We start from the raw sequence: 26,818 nt of genomic DNA, 5'->3' as shown, positions 1-26,818 counted from the left end.
GGGGTTAAAATAAGGATGGAAGGACAGTTTTACATATGCTTCATTGCCTCCTCAACCAAAACACTGGAGATACATAACACTGTAAGTAAGATGAGGAGTAAGTAAGATCACACCTACTTATCGGAGGGAAAGGTGACATTTTCCACTACTATGGAACTTACATGACGTGGTGATGACATGATAGTCCTTGATGAAGAGTATGATGACGGCAAAATTGTACAAAGTGGCCAATTGAAAAAGAATTGAAATAGTTTTGTAATTGTTTCACACATCCAGGGTATCCATTGAGGGGCTACTTTATCCTGAGCTCAGGTACAGATATTCCAGTACAAAAAGGATCATGCCTGCTACAATGGGTACATAACTATTAAGCACTTCCATTCAAAACACTGAAGTGAAGGGCCTGTAGTTTATCGCCTTTGTGCTTTACTGACGCTAACTGCTTACTCTCAGAAATAATGCTGGCCCTGCAGACGTTCTATTTTTGTTCGCTTTTCTGACTTTTGCACATTATGACAGATAACCTCAAGAAAAGACCCACACTTCCCTCCAAAGTTTGCCAGTAGAATCCCTCACTGAAACTCATCCAAGCTGCCGAAGCAAGAGGCAAGCCAAAACTGTTTTCTTTCAAGGCAAACAGTGAGACAGGGCTAAAAGAGTGCGCTATGTGCTAATATAGATTCCTTTTTTGCCTAATGTACACTTGGCACGCACATCAACCTTAACGCTAGCCTTTGAAAAGCAAAAGAATCTGTCCTGCAAGTCTGCATGTGATTCAACTGTTTTGCCTGAATATTTAAAGAATCACACATATCTCACTCTTGTGTGTGCGTCCTGAAATCGTTTCCAACATTTGGTGACCATAAGGTGAACCTATCACAGGGTTTTCTTGGTCGGATTTCTTCAGAGGAGGTTTGCCATGGCCTTCTTCTTCTGAGGCTGAGAGACTGTGACTTGCCCAGTGTCACCCAGTGGCTTTCCATGGCTGGTTCATATCCTAGTCTCCTGGGATCCTAGACCAACACTCCACACAATGCTGACTCTCATACATAGCCATGGAAAACCTATACATCGGAAACCACTTGAAGGTACACAACAACAAACTTTCTCATTTCTTGTGCTTAAAAAGCAGGCCATTGTGATTACGTGTCACACTGTTTAAAAAATAATTGGTTGTGTTGCTCATTTTTATTGAATAATGAGACGATAGCGTTAGATTCAAATGATTTCTCTCTCAAAAAAACCCCAAAATATATGCTGGAAGCTATATACAGGTCCATTCAACAGAAGTGCAATCTGGAGCTCACAATGCCACATGGCTCATGTCTTTGCCACTCTTTCTCCAGCCTGCTCTTCCCAAGGGAAAGAAGAGAAGCTGGCGCACGGGTGATGGGAATAGGGAGAAGAACTGCTCATGTGCTCTGGAACTGGCAACCCAACCTAATCCTCATGATGTTGGCACAAGGACTCACCTATGACATCCTCACTGCATTTGGTGGTGGGCAACCTGACCCAACCCTAATGTTGTTTGGGTTCTGTTATACTGGAGAGGATTGGGATCTGTTCAGTAATGAGAAAGGGGACTTTATGGAGAATCCAAACTCTGCTTCATTGCTGGTAGAGGATCGGGATGGAGGTCAGAAGGACCAAGTAGCCCTTTCCTGTGCATAAGATCTAAATAACGGCCTGCTGCTCCACTTGAGATGCCCTGGAGGCCCTCAAGAAGTCAAAGGAGAATCAGATCTCTACAGCCAGAAAGAACACTCTTCTTGATAGCCATTCCCAATGCCGTCTTTCAGGGGCAGGAAGCCAGCAGTTAGTCCTCCCATCCCACAATTTGATTAATACAGAAATAATGTGTGGGTTAGAAGCTCATCCCATATCACTAAGATCAGTGATCTTCCATGCACAGCTGACACACTGCAACACCCTGAGAAACCAAGGAAATAATGCAAGACTCCCAATATAGTATCAAGCAGCCCTTTGACTTCCCAACCATTAAAGCAGAAAACCGTGCCAACAACCATTTGACAGTTTGCCTGCGCAAAGTGTACATCCTAGAAACTCATCATTTTGACTGTATCCTGGATGAACTTTCAGTGCTGTCTATGAAGCATGCCTAATGAAATATTTCTTTCTAACCCCTTTAAAAAAATAGAGCCCTGCCTATAGCTTTGCAGGTGTTAATGCAGGAATCTAAACATCTTAGCTTATTCAATATGACAAAAAAGCACCTCATTCACACAACAGCCTTGGGAAGCCAGGGGAGAGAAGAAGGAAGAGAAGAAAAGAACTGGATTTTGCATTTTTTGCACATCAGGTTTGGGTCCTGTTTTTTCTTTAAGTAGTTCCAAAAAAGAAATGATTCACACACACGCTCATCTCCCTCTCCCTTTCCCCCCAACATTTAATGCTGAAACATTTATGGTGTCTTCCATATGAAGGCTGACTGCTCCAACAAGCCTGCAAGCAATGGGAATTAAAAGCCACAATAATGATGAGAACGTGAATCCAATAACTCCCAGCCTTGCTGGGAGAACATGTCAGATACTTACGACCGCAGAGTTGTCTTTGTTTACTCTCTTGTGCAATCCTTCATATGCTCCCATCAGCTCTGCAGCCTAATGTGGCTTAATGAATAAAATCTGCAGAAGAAGTAGCCGACTGAAGACCGGCTGGAGCATTAAGGTTTGGGAAGGACAACTCATTCCGCTGAGACAATCAAAATACACACAATTCAAGTTAAAGCTTTGCTGGAGGAGGAAATGCTGATAATATAGCCAAACCAGAGCATGTCCAGAGGAGGGCAACCAAAATGGTGAAAAGTCTGGAAACCACCAAGGACTATGAGGAATCGTTTAGGAAGCAGGATATGTTTAGCCTAGAGAAGGGATGGTTAAGGGGTGACATGATAGCCATGTTTAAATACTTGAAGGGATGTCATATTGAGGATAGAGCAAGCTTGCTTTCTGCTACTCCAGAGATTAGGGCATGGAGCAATGGATTCCACCTAAACATTAGGAAGAACCACATTTCAAATGAGTTGATTTTCTTCCCATTGGATTCCTTCACTGTCCAGCTTTCATAACCATACATAGAAATCAGAAATACAACAGCACATATAAGGGCCATCCAATCCAACTCCCTTCTGCCATGCAGAAAGACACAATCCAAGTACTCCTGATATGTGGGCAACTAGCCTCCGTTTAAGAACCTCCAAAGGAGGAGACTCCACAACTCTTCCACTGTCGAACAGCTCTTACTGCCAGGAAGTTCTTCCTAATGTTTAGGTGGAATCTCTTCCTGTTGTTTGAACTCATTGCCTCATGTCCTAGTCACTGGAGCAGCAGAAAACAAGCTCACTCCATCCTCAATATTTGCCCTTCAAATATGTAACATGGCTATCATGTCACCACTTAACCTTCTCTTCTCCAGATCCTTCAGACATTCCTCATAAGGCTTGGTGGTTACCAGACCTTTCACCATTTTTGGTTGCCCTCCTCTGGACGCTCTCCAGCTTGTCCACATCCTTCTTGATTTGTGGCACCCAGAACTGGACACAGTATTCCTTACTTTCTATAGGTTTGGATCTTAGGCTGGAATACATCATTGCCTCCAAGAAAGTGGACTGTCATCCATGAAAGCTCAGGCTAAAATACATCCCTAAGGATCCTTTTACAGTACACAATCTTAGCCTCATATTCCATTTAACTGCCATGTGTCCATCCTATGTGTAGTTGTGTAGTTTAGGAAAGTAACAGCATTCCCTAGCAGAAAATCCTAAAAGCGACTCCCCAATCTACAAATCCCCAGATTCCAGAGCCTAAGAGCCATATAATCAAAGTACAACACTTATATGGTGTGAAAGGCCCCACACTTCCCCTTTCCTTCTAGACTTTTTTTTTAAATAGAGGGGGAAGTTGTCCTTAAATACATCAATTTGTTGGGGACAAGCCTTGTTTGTGGCAGAAGATCATAAAACAGCGAGAGTTCCTTTACAAACAGATAGGCAATTACACTGGAAGCGTGGTGCCATCTTAGAATTATTCTCTTGTAAAACACTTAAAGTGTGAAAATGCAAATCATGAGTGCTGTCCTGTTCACACACACACCCAATTCTCCAGGCAAATGTCAAGCAGGAACATATGGTGCAAAACAAGCCTACACTTTATTAGAACACCCACAGAGTGCATTGCAAAGAGGAAAGGGCAGAATTAATGCAATCAAACCCAGATTACATTTCGCACAGACCAGAGGGAAATGAGGAAGAAACTGACCCTCTGCCCCAAAATGATGCTCCCAGGCCTGTCAAGGATTATTAATCCTCTCTAAGAAACTCCATGGAGGTATCAAGAGTATTCTACCTTGGGGCAAGACCTTGTCCTATTATAGCAATTGTCATTTCCTTCTTCCTCACATGTGGTACAGAGGAAAAGTAAGAAAAGAAAGGAGTTCTCCAAGACCCCAAGGACACATTTGTATTTAGCAATCTGACAACAAATTTTGTCCTCCTTCATGAAAGGTACTAGATAGAACTTTAGCCAAACTGCTCAGAAAAAAGGATGCAGTTCCTGAGCCACAATTTTAACTGAGTCTAATGATGAAGCAGAAGATCCAATGATGTCGGGCCCACATAAAATAAAAATTAAGATATTGAACTTTATAGCAAGTCAAAACAATTGAAAGCATGTGCAAGTTGAGTCTCCCTTATCCAAAACGCTTGGGACCAGAAGCATTTTAGATTTTGGATTATTTTATTTTATTGGATTTTGGAATATTTGCAATTACATAAAGGGATTATCTTGGAGATGTGACCCAATTCTAAAGATGAAATCCATTTATGTTTCATATACATATGATGCACACAGCCTGAAGGTAATTCTACACACAAGATTTTTTTAATAATTTTGTGCATGAAACAAAGTTTGGGTGCATTGAACCATCTGAAAGCAAAGGTGCCATTAACTCATCCAACCATGTGGACACATTTGGATTTTGGAGTACTTTGGATTTTGGAATTCCGGATCAGGGAAACTCAACCTGTATGTGTGGAAATCTGATAAAAAGCATTTAGACAGCGACGGCTTTAATCATAGGCCATGTTTTAACTTTGGCACCGAAACTAAGCCAATGTTGGCACCAGTCAGGCTTCCAAGAGAATGGGTATTCGATCTTGTTGGAGAGGCAGGGTAGAAATAATAATAATAATAATAATAATAATAATAATAATAATAATAATTCCAGAACTGGGACACTACAGCAAAGAAGGCCCACTTTCACCTCATCCTGTAATGTATTGATCTCACTATAGTTTTTTGTGGGTTTTTCAGGCTATGTTGTGGCCGTGTTCTACAAGAGTTTATTCCTGACGTTTTGCCAGCATCTGTGGTTGGCATCTTCAAAGATGCTAGCCACAGTACTGATCTCACTGTTGGGACACAGAGAAGGTCTGCCAGCAGATCTCAGTTGTTGGGCAGGCAGATAGAAGGAGACACGCTTGAGGTCCCACGTCGATTAAGAGAGTATGGAATAACTACATGTAGGGGAAACTACAGCTTCCGACATGGTCACTGGCAAAAGTATGGAAGCCTTAGTCCAAAGGCTCCCAAACTCTGTTGATCAGCTAGCCCTCTTCCAAAGCTGTGGGAAGGCTATCTGCATTTTTAGAAGAAGAAAGAAAGAGAGGGACTCTAGCTCCAAAACCGCCCGCAGTCTATAGACAAAGGGCTCCTTGCAGCTAAGGAAGGAGGCAGGGCTCCGTTTTCCAGCACATCCTGATCTTCTCTGAAGTCGCTGGCCATCTGGACAAACAGCTGGGGATGCTAATGAATGCAGTCCTTCCTTTGGCGCTCCCCAAAGTGACACGGCTGTACTTCCTAGAGCTCAACCTGCTCCTAAAGTTCACGAAAGTTATACAACTTCAGAACCTTCGCAGAGAGAGGGCTGTATAATAAGCGCACAGAAACAATGGCTCATGGTTAGTGAAAGTCATTTCACAGCCAGAATCCTTTTTTAATGAAAAATGGGGGGATGCAAATTTTGTGCAGCTCCTTAAACCAATTCTCCACCCAAACATGCCCCATGGCTCTCTTTTTATGAGGCTATAAAACTTCACGTTCATTGAAAATATTGTCATTTAGCAGAAGGCTTCCCTAGCAATACAAGTTCCTACTCAGAAATCGGGGTGCGACCCAGGTTTAAAGACACCACATTGAATAAAACATGTGCCGTTCAAAGACACTACACCGGGGCCAGGAGTGCCTCTTGCATCCCTCAAACCTCTACTTTTGTGTATGTCAACTCCAGTCTGCCATCCATTGCTGGAGCTCACTATGGTACGGCACGCCATGGGTACCAAAAGGATGTGGCTTTGGATCAGAGCTTGGAAATTTTTCCTTTTTCCTTCTGTCTTTTGGGACTACCACATGCAGGAACCTCAGCATTGGCCACTGGATCTTCCAAACTCTCAATTTATTTTTATTTTATTTCTTTTTTAAACTAAATATATCTTTAATATATAGTATTACTGACACACTATATATACATGGTTCACAAAGGAATAATTTCCAATGAGTACTTCAGAGAGTTGGTGCTACCTAACATAAACTTGGCTTTCATTCCTATCAGCTCTTTTCATCCTTTACCTATTAACCGAATATCCTAACTGATAGCCTATACCTCTGTATTAAAATTTTATAGTTAACTAACTGAACAGTCAATAAATTTCCATAAACTATCTGTTTTACTGTCACTAAATTCTCATATACAGTTGGGCTCTTTGTATCCGCAGGGGGTCTGTTCCAGATCCTCTGCGGATAACAAGAAATGAAGGACTTCAATCCCATTGTTCCCAATTGCAGTGTGTTGCATGCGCGCATTGCCACTGAAATGAATGGGGTGGGGCCACCTGTGGATGCTCAAATCTGCAGATGGCAAGCATGCAGATGGCAAGAGCCAACTGCATTTATAAAATGAATTTTGCATTATTTTCCAAACTCTTGATTTAATAGGCATTTGAACTGTTCTGATCTGAAGGGCACAAACTCTTAAAACAAGTTTGCTGTTGCCTTCTTCTGAGGCTGAGAGTTGGCCCAGATCACCCCAGTGGGTTTCCACAGCCGACCAGGGATTTGAACCCTGGTCTCCTGAGGTCCTAGTCCTATACTCAGACCTAGACATCACTTTGACTCTTTAAAGAACTAAGCATAGCCTGTGCATTCTTGGAGGGCTTTTTCAATGGGACAAGAGAGATGAACTGCCTTGAAAGGTAGACTCACTTTGAGCAAGTTTGTAAAAGCTGAAATATTCTCTCCATGCAGTTCCAACCAATCAGTTTGGAAAATCACTGGGGTGGAGCAAAACTTTGGGCAGACGCTTCACTTTTTTTCTGTTCTGCAGCATGGGTTCTTTTAAACACAGTGTATGTTGTGGCATTCAGGGAGAGCAGGAGAATCACACAATATGGTGATGAGATGAGCTAAAAGCCATTTCCACCACCCTGCAAAGAAAGGAATGTTGTCACTTTGCCTTCTTTTGACCATTTTAAAAAAACAACCAAGAGTAACAGAAAGAATTAAGTAAATGAACAACAGAAAGTCAATTAACTTGATCCAAGTCTGTCTGCCTTGCCAAATGGAGGGAAGAGTCATGCCCAACAGCCAATTTCTCTTCCCCTCTCAAGACGAGTGTGTTCTTCATTTGCAGAATGTTCTATTATATTTTAATTAACAAGAAAGTATTTCCTGTGCCTTGTGGAACCTCCCCTGCTCCAAAAAACAAAACAAAACCCAACAATTGAATCCCAATTGTTTTATGAGAAACACTAGCACAAGAATACCACTGTAGTTGTAACAAGCTTCAGAAGGGGTCGCCTTCCTAGTTCAACAATTAAATCGGTGAATTAAAAAGAATTAGAATGCAATTCTAATTGCAACTAGAATACCTATCATGAAATACCAAAGTCGGATTCAGCCAATATTTCAGATTTCTATGCACAGTTGTGAAAGGTGGACCATGAAGGAAGAGGATAGGAAGAAAATCAGCTCATTGGAAATGTGGTGCTGGAGGAGAATTTTATGCTGGAGGAGAATTTTTACCCTGAACTGCTAAAAAGAAAAATAAATGGGTTGCCAAGAAAGCCCCATGACAGGGTTGCCATATGTCAGAAGTGACTTGAAGTTACACAACATCATCATCATTAACCACAACAGGACAAACCAAGCACTGAACTCTCACTAGAAGCGGCTAACTAAACCGAGGCTGTCGCTCTTTGGACATATCATGAGATGATGGGACTCACTAGAAAAGATGGCCATGCTTGGTAAAGTGGAAGGTTGTAGAAAAAGAGGGAGACTGCACTAAAAGGAAGCTACCCATACTTTGCAAGACCTGAGCATGAGGTTCTTGGGAGACTCTCATCCACAGGGTCACTATAAGTCGAAGTTGACTTTATGGCAAATAATAGCAGCAGCATCAATTCTTCTCATGGGATCTCCTAACAACTAGATTTGATAGGTTCTCACCAAGACCTCAGTCCCTCAAATCAATGACTGTTTGGGGATGTTGCCCATTAATCTTTTTGTGTATGTGGATATACCTTAATACAGGGGACAGTATGCAAAGGGATCTTGTAGAACCTTTGAGACTAACTGTACAAAAGAAGTTGTAGCATAAGCTTTCGTAGACTTGGTCTGCTTCCTCAAATGCATGGAGTGGAGTGGTGCCCAGGAATGACTCCTATAATCTGACTGTATGAATAGCCATGAAAATGCAAAACTCTGGGTATGGTGATGTGGTGACAAGTTCAATTTTAAAAATGGTCATTGAGGGACTAAGGTAGGAGGAAGGATGTTGCCTATGGCCAGAGTAGATGGATGACCCTAGGAATGGTGGAGGGAGCTTAGGAATGTGGTGTGTGAAGGCTGGGAACCAGAACAGAGATATGTACACTGGACAAGTGTGCATATGAAGAAAGAATCCATTTGTGAGGTTTGGTTCAAACAGCTGCACGTGCCCATATTACCAGACAGATGCGTTTGGTGCAACTGAATATGTATGCTAGGCTTTCTCTTCTTTTGGGACCACACTCCTCACGCTGTGCTTTATTGCTCATCTGCTAAATCTCTTCTCACCCTTCTCTCTCTTTACAATGGTTCACATGCACACAGAAAATACAAAATAAGAACTACTAGTGAGGACAGGAACATTAGTCTGTTACAGTAACCAAGACCCTTAATGCACCTTCCTTAAAAGTTAAACTTATTGGTTGTGGCCTAAGCATTCATGGACTAGAGTCAAGTTACCCTAAACTGGGCCATCCAGCCAGATTTTGATTTCTGAATGGGCAAAATGAGATAGCACTCGGCCAAGTGTTCAAAAGCGTGATGGGAGCGGTCTCATCAGATAATCGCAAATAAAGAACTTTTTTCTTGAAAGGGGAGAATCATTTCCATAGATTAAGGACAGATTTCCCTAGAAAGATAGCTTTGTAATCGCTGCTATTCCACACAGAGGACAGCTATTATTATTATTACCCCACCGCCACTGGAAAATAATGTAATGAGATGAAACCTAGGCACAGACACTACCTTTGAAGGCAAAGAAAATTATTTCTCCCTTCATTTTAAAAGATTACCCTGTCTTATCGCATCTCCCTTTATTCAGTTTACGGCAATATTAAAACAAGATTTGGGTGAATAAAGAACATAATATACTCCAACCGAAGAATGGATTCTTTAAAGAGCTGTAAATACTCCCGGCGATGTGGATGGAATTTTAATGGAGCAAGCCGTTCTCCGCAGAGGAAGCCCAAAAGATGACAAAAGGAATTCATTTCTTCCAGAAAGCTCATTAAAGCCACCCCCAGAGACTGTCCCAGGGACTTTGTCACCGAGGAACTCCACCCAGAAGAACCACCTGCAGGATATGAGATGTGTATTTCCACTCCGCTGTCCACAAATACCCTTGGAGGTACAGATGCTCCTGCGTGCATGGTGGAGCCCATGCAGACAGACTTCATGCTCCTTTCAAAGGGAGAGGTTCTTGTGTGCATAAATGTCAGAAACCAAAAAGAATGCAGGGCAGACTCAAAGGTTGTAAATCAGAGCAATGACATTGCGACTTGGAACAACTATTGTTAAAAATGTTCCAGAAGAGCCACATAACGAATGGCAACTTGTTTCCTGTCATCGTAGGGTAATGGTTCTCAGTTTCTGGTTCCTCTTGTTTTGGACCTCAGCTCCCGAAATCTAGATTACTGGTTTCCCATGGCAAGCAGTTCTATAATACGGTTGCTGCTACAGAGAAAGCCCTGTTAGGTGTGTACACCAGACTAAGCAGTAATAATTGTAAGGCGTTGGACCTTACAACAAGGCCTTTGCTGAAGATCTCCATGAGCCTTCATAAAATATGAGATCTTCGGTGAGGACATCATTGTAAATCCCAACATCCTACAAGCTTAGTCTGGTAGGTACACCTAACAAGGCTTTCTCTATAGCGGCAGCTTGATTAGACCCAAGCCATATAGGGGTTTGCGGTGTAGTGGTTTGAGCACTGGACTAAGACTCTGGAGACCCTCCATCCATCCCAACTACTACTGTCCTGGCAGCAGATGGAGAGAAGAAAGGGCAGGCACATTTCCACCTAACCTGAGCCCAGAAAGAGAGGAGAGCCCCTCTCATCCACTGCCCTGGTCACTGAAGGAGAGAAGAAGCAGTATCCCCATTCCCTTTTCCTTTTGGGCCATGACTTAATCTGATTGTAAGATGGAGGGCGAAGAACTGTTTTTTATTTTCCTTTTACAGAGGGCCCTTGATATTGGATGGGGTTCGGTTGCAGGACCCCTCATGGATACCAAAATCAGTGGATGCTCAAATCCTATTAAATGCAATGACATAGGAATGGTGCCCCTTATGTAAAATTACAAAATCAAGTTTGCTTTCAGGAACACACACACACACACACACACACACACACACCAACCATGGATGGTTGAATCTATGGACAGGGAATCTGTGGATACAGAGGGCTGATTCTACTTGTAAAGCACCATGTACAGTGATGACACTATATAAATAGATGATTGATGAAGATGATGACGACACCAGGGCTCAAATCCCCCGTTGACCACAGAAAACCACTAGGTGACTTTGGGCAAGTTACACTCTCTCAGCCTCAGAGGAAGGCACTGTCAAGCCCCCTCTGAACAAATTTTACCAACAAAGGCCTGTTTTCACAGCCTCCATATTCAACACACTTAGGAATTTCCACTCCAAACTGAAGAGCAGCCCAAATCTGGTTGCATATTTCTGAAGGTGTGCCTGGCTGCTTAACTGCCCTCCAACACTAGGATCTGTCCTAATTTATTAAAGTGTCAGTCACTTTCTTGTGTTGGAATCTACAATCATCACTCATTCACCCTTTCCATTAAAGACTGAAGAATTTTCCAGCACAGCCATCAAGTTTTATAACCTGTAGTTGACATTTTACATTCAACTTAATATCACAAGCCATTATACGGCACCCAGAGCTGTTCTTCCAAAGCAATAACTGAGGGGGAAGATGGTGCTTTCACTGCTTGGCCTGGTATGATAAATAGAGTGTAAAAGAGTAAAAATAAATAAATTAAGCCCTTACTGGGCAGAAATCTCCACATTTGAGAAGCCTCCCAAAACTGATATTTTTTTTAAAAGAAAAAGACAAAAATGCAGATGAACTTTTTGTTACTGAAGCACAACTACAGTTTTATTTTTGTTCTAAAATGGAAACGGCTAGGGAGCTTTATAAATGGCTTTAAAAGCTTGTAAAATGTTGGTGCTAAGAGCAGCCTGCTATTTCTACAATGATTACCACAAACATTTGAGTAAGAAAAGGGACTGCACAGATATTCAGGATTATCTTTGCCATATGTGTGTTGTGTGCCTTCAAGTCGTTTCCAGCTTAGGCTGACCATAAGGCCAGATTTGTACCAAGACGGTTTGCCATAGCCTACTTCTAAGGCTGAGAGATTGTGACTTGCCCAATGGCTTTCCATGGCTAACTGGGGGTTCGAAATTTGGTCTCCTGGAGTCCTAGTCCAACACTCAAACAACTAAACCAACTACTCTCTCTTTCACTTATATGCCTACATGCAAAATTTTATATGAAACATTCCCCAGCCCTTCTAAACTTGGATTACCAACTATGCAGTGAAATCATGCAAAATTCTAGGTTCCAACATGTACATGCCAAAAGGAGATGATGGTACAAAAATAACTGCATCTCAAGAATGAAAGAAGAAGATAGCTCCCTAAACTGGGCAAAACTAAAGCCAGTCAGGTTTGCTTTTTGCACCAACTGTCTTCGAGAATAAGAACTTCAGAGCCTTCCAAGTGAAAAGGATGCTGTCTGCTAAACCTCCACAGGCTCCTTTTAGTGTCCTTCCTTTCCAAATCATATTTTAATTCCTGAAAACAAGGGCAAATCCATTAAGACCCGTTTGCCGTAGTTCATCAACGAACTGTCCATTGCAATGCTCACTGTTCTTTAATTCGAGAAGAGTGCTAACCGTTTCTAACTTCCAGCTGCAGCACTTTCATTTCTTCGTTTTTGTTGTTTTTCCTCCTAACAATCTTGTTTGTTTCTCTGCCTTGGTTATTCAAAGCAGATGTGTTCAAATAGGAACACAGCCTTCTCCAGTCCAGCTGCTGCAGAAGTTGAAAGCTTTGGAGACACAAAAGGCAGAAAAGAGTCTCCGTCCGGAAGACACCTGGGACTGCTACCTTCTGAATATCTGTGTGCTCATAATGGATGTTCGCTTACAAAAGGGATGCAGGAGATGAGCAGGATCTGCCATTCGAATTGCCAGACTTTTTGGGAAAGGTCCAACCAAGATTTTACCAGCAGTGCCCTCTGTCGGTCACACACACAAGGAAGAGCGAGAGGTCCATGGGAGATTCGTAGCGTTCCTACGACACTAAAGAACTTTGGCACCGATGACAAAAGGCAAGGAACGTTCTTACATTCCTAGGCTACAATAAACATTTATTACCCAGAATGGGTGTCAAGATATAACTTACAAAATAAATATTATTGAACTGGCATAGATTGAAGGCACTCGCCTACCTCTGTCCTGGCAAGCAACCAGACTTGTGTTATTGAGAAGAGGGAATTAAAACATCCATTAGGCATGGAAGTTGAGCAACATTACTTTTCTTAACAATCTCGCTACTTGCTTATGCATCGAGTTTCGTTTTTTCTGAACACCCTCATTAAGAAAGCATGAGAGCAAGTTTTAGAAATGAATCCATACAAGAGGTAAATTTCTGCAAGTTTCCAATTTTGAAATCAGCAGATGGTCTAAAATGCTAACATACAGACATCAAAAACATAAACAAAAACATATACTGTAACTAAAATAGGCTCGTCTCTGGTTGCCAGCTTATCAAAGGTGTCTGGGTACAAAAGGGGTTTTGCATTATTTGTGGAGCAATACTCAGAGCCTATCAAATCATGCATGCCATATTATTTCCAGCTTTTATGTATGGCTGTGAAAGAAAGTGGACAGGAAAAGGAAAAAGTTGCTGTCCATAAATTACAATGTGTAAAACAAATGTATGTCCTCAGTGCTTAGTTTTCTGGACATTATGAAGGTTGGAATTCTGTCCCAATTGTCAGGGACCAAAATCTTTTCACAAAAATGTTCCTAAAATGCAGCGAATGCCCTCCCTCTCTGGCCATTGCCATGTTGCTATTTATTTATTTTTATTTATTTAGCATATTTAAATTCTGCTCTTCGGCTACAAAGGCTCTCAAAGCAGCAATGATGTGTTTAGCCATTTGACTGTTGCTGGAAACACTGGAAGGAGGTCATTTGCACAGTATCCCCAAGGACACCCAGAGGTCTCTGCGGATGGAAAAGTAGTGCATCTCACTACTGGAAAATAGTCAGACGTGTCCCTACATAGCGCCCCCCCTCCCCCATAGAAATGGTCATGCCAGAATTGGGGAGGGGGGATGTGTCACTTACAAGGTAAGTTGGGAGACTAGCAATAAGAGATGCAACTGCTGAGATGGCGCAATGTGATATGTGTACATATAGGACCTCTGTCAATGTTTCAAATAAGGTGCTGGCAGAGAATCCTCTGGATGCCAAATACCACGGAATCTGTGGAGACCAAATTTAGCACCGAAAGACAAACAAATGGGTTGGAGAGCAAACCAATCCTGAAATCTCCCTAGAAATCAAAATGACTAAACCGGGGCTGTTGTACTTTTGGCATCTGACGAGATGGCTTCACTCACTGGAAAAGGGAGACATGATCAGTAAGGTGGAAGCCTAAAATCCCTGAAGTTCTGAGATATTGTCTGACCTTGGAAGCTAAGCAGGGATTTATGGTTGGCACCTAAGAATTAAAAATATTTGCTAGCCCTCTGCAGAGCTGGCAATGAAAGAGGTGACCTGGACCCTCAGTATACAGATTGCTTTCCCATTCTGAGGAAGGATGCATATCTGTGTCCAGTAGAAGCCAGATTTTATATGGGAGTTGTAAAGACGGAGCTTGTTCTTGGGGGAGGAGAAAGGGGGCAGGCATAGTTTTTACCTAAACTGCCTGACTGGTCATTTGTTACCTTAATTTTTGTCCACTGGAACCAACCATCATTTATATACAGCTGCTTCATTCCGATCACTCACCACAAGTGTCTTCCTACTTAAAGAATCATTTATGATTTATAAAGTTTAAAAAGTGCAAAGTGCCAAAAGCTTTTAAGCAATGTAACTTTCTGAAAATCAGTATATGCTTTTTAATGTCTCAGAGGAACATAAGAAGAGGAGGTCACAATTACTTCTTTAAGTAGAAAAAGTGCACAAACATTCCCATTTTGGTGCACATAATTCATTTCAGAAATTTGGGGTGGAGTAGAGTTCTGTGAATTAAGAAGGAACAGTGTAAACACAGGATGCAACAGCTAGGATTTTTTATGCGCCGATTAACTCTGCCATGAGGTCCCTATGTGACATAAATCAAAGAAGCCTTTTTTTATTCCTGTTGGGACATTGTATTTAATCCTGGAAGTCAGATACAAGTGAATAAACAAACAAAAAAAACATATATTTAAACTTGGGTTGTTATTTCAGCGAGAAAAAAAAATGAAAGCTGAATGGCTTTTTCATTCTTTTTTAACCAGAGTTAGAAGATTTAGCTGTTTTACTACTGATATCAAGCTTTTTTGGTCTTATAGTTCAGCCAATCAGTGCAAGGTTCAATGAAAGATTTTTATTTCTAGCAAATGCAACATGGTGTTATGGATCATACTGGTTTGCAACCAGACTCCAATCAATCAATCAATCAATCAATCCGTAAAAAAATTATTAGGTGCAAACAGTATAATTTAGAGTAGAAAAAGGACAAAGAGCATGAAACACTAATATTAAAATGAAGATAGCTTTGAGACTTTCCCATGAGAAGTAACCAAGTGCACCTGCCTCTTGGCATGAGCTAATCAGAAATAAATAATGTCTCAAATGCATTCCGCAGCGACTGGCAGAGATATTAAGATATCCTTGCAAGGAGGAGGGTTCTCCCCTCCGTCTTTTGTCTTCCCCTAAGATGTACAGATTGTCCTCCGGCAGATGTTCCAGTGGTTCGTTCCAAACAGGGCTGTGAGGTCACTGGGACACACACACGCTCCTCTGCACTGAAGCCGCATCCAGCACTCTATGGGCAGAACACACTGGGAACAGATGAAATCAATCCAGCTCTGTTACAAGGCAGGGAGGCCCCAAATGTCACCCAATCCACAGAAACAAACCAGGGGCCATGTCAAGGAAGGGGACGTGTTGCTTCTTCATTAAAATAAGAAAGTGGGAAAGAAGTCGTACAGTTCTTCTTTCGGCACAACCAACACCTGTCTTTGCAACAGACCGGGATTTGGATAGGGAGAACAAAGTTACCCCTCGCCCTACAATGCCTTGTGAAATGTACCCAGCTTGTTGGGGGGGGGGGGGGCAATTGGGTTCCAGATTATAAACTGCTTAGAGAGTGCTGAGTTCACTGATAAGCGGTATAGAGATGTAAATGCTATTGCTATTGCTGTGTGTGTGATCCTGAGAGCAAAAACCTCAGGAGCAGAACCAGGTTTCCCTTTATCCTCTGTGTTCACAGCATGTCATTTACGGCTTCTGGAAAGTCAGAATTTGAGCCTACGGTTGCAGAAGGCTGGAAAATAAAAATAAAAATACTCGATCCAGATGCTATTTTTTTTTAAAAAAAAAACGTTCGCATTTAAACGCTTTCCGTATTAAAAGTGGAGGGGTGATGCTGTGGTGCACAAAGGAGACAGCAGAGAAAATGAGAGATAGGTGTTGACGAACAGGATGTGAACTCTCCTTTCTCACAGCTAGCGCTGATCTCCCCCTAAGCTCCATGGGTCTAACGTTGGATCCATCCCATACCTGTCAGGACCAGGCACTCCCTGAAGTTCACCATCAGGATAAAGAGCTGGGAGTGGGAGGAAGAGTACGTAGCTGGGGATCGGAGGAGAGCAAAGACAGACAATAAGGAAACCTCTGGGAATCTGCCCCCGCTGCCAAGAACTAAACCCTCCCATTGTTCTGAGGCCTTGCGTACAGCCCATTAGTTAAAATAGAATGCCTAATTATTTCTGCAGTTTGGTATTTCTATTAAACATGCACTGAAATATGAAACGTCAAGCTAATAGAACACATGTGGAGGTAGAGAGAGAAAGAGAGAGCGTTCTTTTTGGCAGGATTTTGTCGGTTCCATGGACTATCATGCCAGAAAAACAAGACCTAAATCCAATGCAACTACCAGGACAAAAAAAATATCCAAAAGGGTAGAAGGAGGGGAAGAACAGGGGAGGAAGACACACAGCGGGTGACATATTGCAAGAGACACTGAAGCTGCAAGCTATTAAGGCAAGCCGACATTTGGGAAACCCAGAGGAACGGTATTTTATAGGTAGGACTCGCCAGTAGCCTGGAAGTACTCTGCCTTGCGCTTTATGTGATCTTAAGACAAGCCCCTGGTAGTAATGTGAGAGTATGTTAACACTTTGGTCCATTATTTCCCCAATAACTGGAAGTTAAAAGACACACACGCACCAGGGGGATGGGGGATCAGAGAATAAATGCAAAACCTGTGTTCCAATATTAAGGTTCTGACCTGGAACACAGAAAGCTTTAAGAAAAGACTTCCTTCAGCATGTGCAGAGTGCCCCATGATCAGTAACCCTAGCTAGCTCTCCAGAGAATGCAACCAAAAACATAGTTTGCAGTTGCTGGGTTAAATTTAAAGCAGATGTCGAAAGCTTCCCATTCTCACAATGAGGATTAAGTCAAGTGACTGTTATCATCTTCGCATCACACATCCCCATGTCTGCAAAGTTTGTTGACCACATCTGGCCATGCTAACAGCCAATGATAAGAAAAGAGGAACATCCTTCCCATTTAGCTCAACGACAAGGGAGCCAAAATTCAGGGAAGCTTAATGTAAACGCACACAAGGATGTCAGATAGGCCACATTTGCTACACATTGGCTTAACTTACACATCTGCTTACATTAAAAACACTGAAAGAGAAAACATAATATTCTGCCCAGTCTTCTGAGTGTGCAGACAGCTTGTGCTTCCTAAGAGCAGACAACTGGAACCTAAGAGCTGCATCCCTACCTGTCCATCTTGTCCGACGTGAACCTGGTGGATCTGCAAGTTACCCTGTAAAATAAAATAAAAATGTGTGTTTAATGTCAGGATGAACTCCACAAAGGGATGTATGTCTGGACTCTTCCACAATAATATCTTAATATCCTTCCACAATAAAATTCACTTGCTGTTAGGTAGTCTCCGACACAGAGAGACATTTTTTTAATCTTCTGAATATGAATGGGAAACCTAGCATTTGCTTTAAGCATACTCCACACTGTAAGTAAATCCAGAGTATACCTAGAAGGATACAATCTAATCGAATAGGTAATTGTGACTGCTTTCCCTCCCTCTCTCTATTTGTTTACTGAGTTTATATCAAGCTTACTAAAGCTTTAAAATGTTATTTTAACTTCTTATCTTTCTCCCCTCCTCTTTGCTCAGATGGGCCCTGATTCCATCTCAGACCTTCTCTTCCCAAAACACACACCATTTTACCATTCCATTACAAACTGCTATTGGCAAGCGTATCTGCACATCCCAAAATGGTCTGTACTCCTCGGCACCAGCTTTTGGCTGGTCTGAATTCTGTAGCCAGTTTTCTTATCATTTCAAACTTCACTGTGCACAGATAAGAACTAGAAACTTTCTTGCTGGTTTGGGATTCCCAGCTTGCTAAATCTTGTAAACTACCCCACACAGTTAACTCTGGACTTATGCTGTGTAAAGTTGACACAAGGCTTGCCATAGGTTCTCTGGAAGACAAAGTCTATTTCATGCACAATTGCATTTACTGGTTTTGTTCACTTGTCATCAGTGCGGTGCAGTCTTTTGTGTACTAGACTAGGACAGTGGCAGACTAAGGTTCAAATTCTCCCTCAGCCATGGAAACCATGGCCTTGTGAAAATCACACTCTCTCAGCCTCAGAGGAAAGCAACGATGGAGAAATCTCGCCAAGACAATCCCGTGATAGGTTCATCTTAGGGTTGCTATAAATCAGAAATAAATCGAAAGCACACAATGACGACAACGTGTATATCCTGCCTTTCTTCCAAGGAGTTCCTCCTTGCTTCCTTCGCACAACAACCTTGGTGAGAAGAGAAAAAGGGGGATAGAGCCCAATAGCATCCTTTCCCCATTGGAGTAATGTTTTAGAATTTGCTAACTGGTAAATAAAGCAGCTCTCTTGCTTCTCAATTTTTAAACCACAGCACCTTTCACTTCCTTGCTCTGAGGTACAGTACAAATCTACAGACATATCTTAAATCAACATTACAAAAATTAGTAGAGCAACAAGGTAAGGCTTTGGTTGGCACAGTATGTGACTTTCCCAATGTCTCCTCAATCGGTGCTGTCATTTTTCCTAGCCGCCATTTCTTTTCTTTTATCGAAAAACCCTGTGCCACAGGCAGACAAGGGCTTCATTATGGAAACCACAAAAGGCATCCGTTGCAAAAGATTGTGAATGCCGTAGCTGATTTTGGAGAAGCCTCTGAGTCTAGAAACATAAAAGAAGAAATAAAGCACAGGAAGAAATTTCTATTTTTGCAATTAAGCCCTTAGAAACTGGCTGAATGGAGGGAAGGGCAGGAAAGGTAACTTTCCATAGATTGTTCACATACAAGAGGCAAAATGAGTCTCCCTCCAAGAGCGGAGAAAGCCAGCTTTCATCGCTTTTGATGCTCTTTCTCCTGTCAGCAGCTATCCACTTTCTTCCAAAGGAGCATAAACTGGAACCAATTCAAAACCAGATGTTTTCTATCCATACAGATGAAAGATGGACCTGATCCTGCTTTCCTTCATGTCCAAGGTTACTCCCTCTGAAGTCATATGGGCGTGCAAAAACAGATTCTTCCTTTATTTCGTTAGCATCTCAAGAGGCCAAACCTCACTGGAGTTGCTTTGACGCCACACGAAATGCTTAGGGTTTGCAAAAGGTCCTCTTTTAGACCATCACTTCCAGCATCCCTCCCATGGACAGGCTGATTGGACATAATTCTGAAAGCTGAAAGTACGAAACTGTATGTTTTCCAGTCTCTAGTCAAGTGTCATTAGCTCCCCCACAACATCAATCTGATTTTCAAACTCCTACATCTTACATCTTCAGAGGTTATGCATTGATTCCCCCCCACCTTTAAGCCAAAATAACTGATGTTGCTGAATAAAAACCAGAGAAGAGAAACCCCAACATGACTGCTCACTATAAATTATAGTTGTTGCTGTGTGCGTTCAAGTCATTTCCAAATTATGGCAGCGCTAAGCCGAACCTATCATGGGGTTTTCTTAGCAAGATTTGTTCACTGGGGTGCGCCTTCACCTCCCTCTGAAGCTGAGAGTGTGTGACTTTCCCAAGGTCACCCAGTGGGTTTCTATGGCTGAATGGAGATTCGAACCCTGGTCTCCAGATGCATGGGCTGCATCTGCACCACAGAAATAATGAGGTTTGACACCGTTTTAACTGCCACAGTGCAATGCGATAGGATTCTGGGATTTGTAGTTTTGTGAGATATTTAACCTTCTCTGTCAGCTTTGGGTGCCACAACAAATTACAAATTCCATAATTCCATAGCATTGAGCCACAGCAGTGTCAAACTGCAGGACTTTTGCAGTGCAGATGCAGCCTCAGTCCAATGCTCAAACCATTACACCATGCTGGCTCTCTCACTATAATATATATATAAAAAGAAATGTATATTGGCATACATGAGACGGTAACATTGGACATGGTCCTTAGTCTATCTGCTACATGGGAACAAGGAAAAAGAGGAAACTCAGTGGGTTTGAGAGCAAATTAAGTCTAAACTTTCCCTTAAAATCAGAATAACTGAACTGAAGCTACAGGACTCTGGCTCCTAAACATCTTCCATTTCATTCAACGATGCATGTCTTCACATCTCCATTAGGTTTTGCCCAGTCTGTTTTAAGCTCACCTCGCTGTCTTGCGTGATCTGGACTTGCTCGCCTTGCGGCACCTGCGCAATGTGAAGGTGACCCTGTGGGATTGAAAGGGAAGGGAGAGAAAAAAACATAAGACACATCGGTCAAAACCAGAGGCATAAAATAAGCTCAATGCAGTTTGACTCAGCAGTTTAAAAACCAGAAACAAGAAGTCAACAGGACTCATGTTTCAGAATACTCGCTGCACCTATATTCTGATGTAATTCCTTTTTTTAAAGTGTATTGAATCCTGGGAGGTATATGGCTCACTTATCCAAACCTCCTCCTCCTGCCCTGTTCTTGGTATCGAGGGATTTTCTGACTCTGGTGGTAACAAGAAAAGCATGATTAAAATACTTGTAGAGTATTACAACTGGTCTCTTGACGCACAGCCTGGAAACCATCAACCGGAGCACAACTCAGTTAAAAATTGCAGGGTCAAACTCTTTAACAAAGCCCTGAGGAACCCTCTCCAAGATCAAGAGTAAGCTCCTGACCCTTCCCAGGATGTGATCTATGGGACAAGCTTCCTAACATACACTCATCCTGTATCAAAATAAGACCTTCAGTGGATTTTTCAGCACAAGAACCGATCTGGTTCTCTCCCCCAGTAATGCACTTCAAGGCTGAAGACCTACAAAATCCTCATTTCATAAAGATGCCTCTACATAAAGAACTCCCTCCAGCCAACCAGTAAACCTAAAACAGAGCTGCGATTAAAGACTGCTGGACATTTGCTGGACATTTACAGAGATCTAGCTAACTATCTAACTAACTAACTACCATAAACTGAAAAGGATGGTGACAAACAGGAGAGGTCCTGTGACGTATTTTCACCTAGGGAGAAATGCATTCAAGTTGAACCAATGCCCATACGCATGTGTGTCTTACTTATTTTATATCTCCCTTTTCTCTCATACGAGACCCAAAGCAGCTTGTGTGTTAAAACCTTAAAACAGTGCCTTAAAACATTATAGCCAACTTGTAATACAGAAACTGAAAAAGCAATCAACAACCATCCACTTAAAAATGTTAATTTAGGCCAGATAAAAACATATTAAAACCTCTTACATGTTAAGAACCCACACACTCGTTGCACTGCTTGTGTACTTCTGAAAGTAGTAAGATCGAAAGAAAGCCCTGCCCTGAAGATCGTAAAACTCAGGTAGTCTCATAGAGAGAGACGCAGTCTTTCAGACACAGGTTGAGTATTCCAAAATCAGAAGTACTCCATTATCCAATATCCAAAACCTTTTGAGCTGTAGCACTAGAAGTGTTGTATGTGTGTCTGTGCATGTGCTATGCGGTTTGAAGTCATTCCCAATTTACGGAAACCCTAACACAAACCTATCGTGGAGTTTTCTTGGCAAAATTTGTTCACAGGAATTGTGTCGCATTTTGTATTTTCAGCCCTATCCTGCAAAAATTGTATCACTACTAAGCACAGACATGTCATACGGTATACTACTATAGATGCGGCACTTGTGAGATGAATTGTCTATGCTCTTTGCTCTCAATTTCAACTCCAGTGGAACAACTATCCCCCGCTAAAGGACAAAGTTTCCAATGAGGTGGAAAGGCAGTCTGCCAATCGCTCTCTACTGAAGCTGTGCCAGTTGACAATGGCAGAGAATTCAGCCTGAAGAGCTTTTTCAAGATACACACACACACACACACACACAAAACTATACCTGTACAACAACCAGGGAAGAGGAATGAAGTAGTGTATAATGCTTGGTTTTAAAAGAGAGAGAAAGGAGGAGGAGGAGGAGGACAAAAGAGAAGAGGAAGGCGAAGAATTCTGTGCACAATTCAAAATGGATGTTGAGAAGCTGGAGCATGTCCAGAGGAGGACAACCAAAATGGTGAAGGGTCTGGAAATCATAAAGCCCTCTGAGGAGAGACTTAGGGAGCTGGGTAGGTTTATCCTGGAGAAGTGACAGTTAAAAGGTGATATGATAGCCCTGTTTCAATATTTGAAAGAGTGTTATATTGTAGATGGAGCAAGCTTGTTTTCTGGTGCTCCGGAGACTGGAACACAGAGCAATAGATATAAATTACACAAAAAGTGATTCTACCTAAACATTAGGAAGAACTTCCTGACAGTAAGACACTGCCTTGGAGAGTGGTGGAGCTGCCTTCTTTGGAGGTCTTTAAACAGAGGCTGGATGGCCATCTGTCGGAGGTGCTTTAATTGTGATTTCCTGCATGGCAGAAGGGGCTGGACTGGATGGCCCTTTGGGTCTCTTCCAACTCTATGAATCTAAGATAGTACTGGTCTAGATGGACCGAGGATCTGTGACACCTTCCTATGTTGCTATCTTCTCCATGCTCTGAATTATACTCCTTCCCATCTCCATTTAGCCACTCCAGCACCAATGGCATTATTCCTCCCCCATGATTTCTAGGATGCTTCCAACTAGAGACAAATTTTTTATCTAGATCAACTGGCCATTATTTTGTCTCTACGATTAAACTCTAAGGGGAAGAAGAGGAGGAGAGGAAAGGAGAAGAAAAGGAAGAAGACAAGGAGAAGGAGGACAAAGAAGAAAAGGAGGAGGAGGTGGGAAACGAGGAAGAGGAGGAGGAAGAAAAGAGGAGGAGGAAGAGTCAGAAGAGGAAGAGCAGGAAGAAGAAGAGGAGGCAGAGGCGGAAGAAAAACAGCAGGAGAGAAAACTGATTAAAGAAAGCAAGAGAAACTTCCTTGTGCATCTTAACTGGCCCTTTGCTAAGAGCGATTTTACCTGCCGGCAAACTGGCTGCTACTTTTGTTTTTTAAAAGTCCTTTGTGTCCATTCTCATATGCCTGTGTATGAAACCAAGATTAAAGATATCCATGTGGAATCCCGTCAAAGGCCTCCCTTATATTACAACGCACCAACAATCGCACATGAATTTCAAAGCAACACAGATCCTTCTATTTCAAACAGTTTCATTTCCTTTGGAAGGAAACGCTCTATTTATAGGGGAAAGTGGCATGCTGAATGTATCAAAAACGACAATAGGAACTGTATATAAAATTAGACCACAGATCCAATCCATGTTGAGATTAGAATCTCCTTCTCTTCGCAATGTTAAAACTCTCACTGGGCTTCCAGGGGGGCAGAAAGCGCTCAAAACGTGGGCGTTTTGTAAAAAATCTGATGAGCTGTTTGCAAGTCAAGTAAGTTTTACAGAGACAGTGAGAAGAAGCTGGCTCTTAGAATCATTGAATCACAGAACTGGAAGATGCATCAAGGGCCTTGATCCAGTCCAACCCCCTTCTGCCATGCAGGAACTCACAATCAAAGCACCTCCGACAGATGGCCATCCAGCCTCTGTTTAAAAGCCTCCAAAGAAGGAGACTCCACCACTTTTTAAAGCAGTGTCTTCCATTGTCAAACAGCTCTTACTGTCAGGTGGAATCTCTTTCCCTGTAGTTTGCATCCATTGCTGCATGTCCTAGTTTCTGCAGCAGCAGAAAACAAGCTTGCTCCATCCTCAATATGACATCCCTTCAAATATTTAAACATTTCTTGTACCTGTATGGGACTACCTTTAAGTGCCTTCAAGTCGTCTGTCAGCTTCTGGCAACCCCATGAATTTCACAGGGTTTTCTTTGACAACCCACCTCTAAAATGAAAAACTATGATGGGGTGGATTTAATGGAGGGAGTGGGGAGAAGCAGGGAAACTGTGTAAGGTTTGTATAGAGTTTTTAATATATAGTTGGCTCTCCATATCCACGGATTTTTTTATCCACGGCTTCAAGCATTCATGGATTGAAAATATTCCAAATATTCCAAAATGATGATGATGACCACCATCATCATCATTACAATGGGCCCTTGGTATCCACTGGGATTTGGTTCCAGGAGCCCCCATGGATACCAAAATCTGTGGATAGTCAAGTCCTATTAAATACATTGTTGTTTGTTGTCATGTTTTGTTTTAGAATGTATTAATAAAAATGTAATTAAAAAAAATACATGTTGTTGTTGTTGTTACAGTGGACCCTTGGTATCTGCTGGGATTTGGTTCCAGGACCCCTATGGACACCAAAATCCATGGATGCTCAAGTCCCATTATATGCAATGGCATAGTGAAATGGTGTCCCTTAAATAAAACAGCAATATCAATGTTTACATTTGCAACACACACACACACACACACACATACATTTACATATACACATAGAATATTTTCTATCTGTGGATAGTTGACTCTGTGGATACAGAGGGCCAACTGTATTTGGAAACTTCTGAAAATATCAGTAGCAAACAAATGCATTCCCTCCTAGGAAACACGTTTAGGTTGCACGCAACACTGCCCTTTATTTAATGAAATGAAATGAAGACAGAGAAGCCAACGCAAGCGTTTCGTGGCCCACATTGCCATTAACGCTCCAAGTGACGGCAGAAGTGTCGTGCTTAACTTTTAAACTTCCTGCCTTTTGCGGGTTTTGGGGTCAAAGTGTTAACTTTATTTAAACTTTTTCTTTTTTGGTGGTGGTGGGGGGGAATTTAATGTCAGTGTTTATAAGCTTTGCTTATATACATGAATTTAAATGGATACACATGTAAGGAATTCAGCTAACAGATGTCACCAAAAAAAAAAAAAAAAAACCCAAAAACATAAGAACGCACTTTGGAAAAAATGAGGATAAATGAATCACAAATGGATTTCCAGATTGCAAGGGCTGGGTGGGGGGTGCAAATGCATAACCCACCACGACTGCGTCCTCCATGTCGATGGAAGAACTCAAAAGCTTAAGTAATCATTTGCAAGTGAGTTCATACATCCCAACTAAATTAATGCAGTTATTCATGTAACCCATGACATGCACCCAGCACCAAGAAACAACTGTTTTCCCCAGACAGAGGCACAGGATTTAAAAAGTCATAGTGGATCATAGTTTTGGAACAAAGGCAAGGTTGCTTTGGAACTACCACCAGACAAAAGTGAAAGCTGCTTTGGAGAATAGAAGAGACTGCAAAGAATGAGTACGTACTACTTGGACTTGGCCATCTTCTCCTATTTGGTGGATCTGGACTTGCTGCGCATTGGCCAAAGCGTAGTGAAGGGCTTGCGGCTGGCTGGCTTGTATTTCATTCGGGGCTGATGTCGTACTTTGAGTACTCTCTGGAAAGACACAAAACCACACCAGAATCTCAGCATCATTTGTTAAGAGACTATTTGTGGCCATGCAGAAGAATTAGACACTACAGGAAAACACATACAAGAGGTTTTTAAAGAAGTAGCTGTATTAGCCTCTCGTAGCTTAAAAAGGAGGAAGGGAGGAGGAGAAAAAAATATGGCATGAAATATGTTAATCTTTTATGTATCATCATCATCATCATCATCATCATCATCATCATCATCATCATCATCCCACCCTTTCCCAAAAGTGGGACTCATAACAGTTTACAATATTAAAAAAAAAGTACAATTAAAAACATATAAAATTGCTATCTTAAAATAGAATTTTATATGCCACCTTTCTCCCAAAATTGGATTCGAGGCGGCTGACAAAAGACACTTTTCAAAAGCAAAATAAGAACGGAATGAAAAACATCACATCAATAAAACAAATGACCAATACAAGATCATTAAAAAATATCCTCAGCTAAAAGTATAAAACCATTAAAAACCAGCACCCCAATAAGAAATCTCCCTGGTCACACTTACATATAAAAACCTGCTTTAAAAGAAAAGGTTTTGGCTCATGGTGGAAAGGAGAGCAAGCCAGTGTCCAGCCTAGCATCTACATTGCAGACTTAAAGCAGTTTGACACTGCTTTAATTTCAGAATGCTGGGATTTGTAGTTTGGTGGGGCATCCAGCCTGGTTTGTCAGAAAGCTCTGGTGCCTCACCAAACTACAAATCCCAGGATTTTGCAGAATAGGGTCCCAGCAGTTAAAGTGGTCTCAATCTGCTTTAATTCTGCAGTACGGAAGGCTTAAAAGTGCTGCCACATTTCTTTTTTTCCCCTGCTCTACTTCCCTTCATCCTTTTTACACACAGAGGAAGGTGATATCCATTATTTCCACCTCTTGGAAGTTTCTTTTTTAGAGAATCCCCTGCTGGAAAGGGAATTCTAGGAGCTGAAAAGTAAAATAAAAAGGTGATTTCTTCACAAGCTGCAATTAGTCCTCAATGGGTATCATCAAAATGCAATGGATCCCTGGTTTCCTGCAAACAAATTGCTGCCCAAAGTGCGAGCGAGGCCTGAAATACAGCTTTTTTAAATTATCAAACTAT

General features: G+C 41.8%; 1 protein-coding gene across 5 annotated transcripts in view; it reads right to left on the bottom strand.

Annotated features, from left to right (window-relative positions):
- The window catches only part of LOC149305798 (protein BANP-like), a 177,127-nt gene that overhangs the window by 57,824 nt on the left and 92,485 nt on the right, over nt 1-26,818 (bottom strand). For all 5 annotated transcript variants that reach the window (XR_016271701.1, XM_089476711.1, XM_089476709.1 and 2 more), the window contains 3 exons: nt 25,569-25,699; nt 20,573-20,635; nt 17,669-17,713 (listed from right to left, as the gene is read on the bottom strand). Coding sequence is in view for 4 of the 5 variants with exons in the window: in XM_089476711.1 (XP_089332837.1) it covers nt 17,669-17,713; nt 20,573-20,635; nt 25,569-25,699 (239 nt within the window). In the remaining variant the exon portion in view is untranslated. The remainder of the gene's footprint in view (nt 1-17,668; nt 17,714-20,572; nt 20,636-25,568; nt 25,700-26,818) is intronic.

Source organism: Sceloporus occidentalis, unplaced genomic scaffold, assembly GCF_023333645.1.
Source record: "Sceloporus occidentalis isolate IW3139 unplaced genomic scaffold, rSceOcc1.0.p SCAF_10, whole genome shotgun sequence".
Classification (NCBI taxonomy): Eukaryota; Metazoa; Chordata; class Lepidosauria; order Squamata; family Phrynosomatidae; genus Sceloporus; species Sceloporus occidentalis.
The sequence above is the reverse complement of the archived record's forward strand: the minus strand, read 5'-3'. Positions and strand labels throughout refer to the sequence as shown.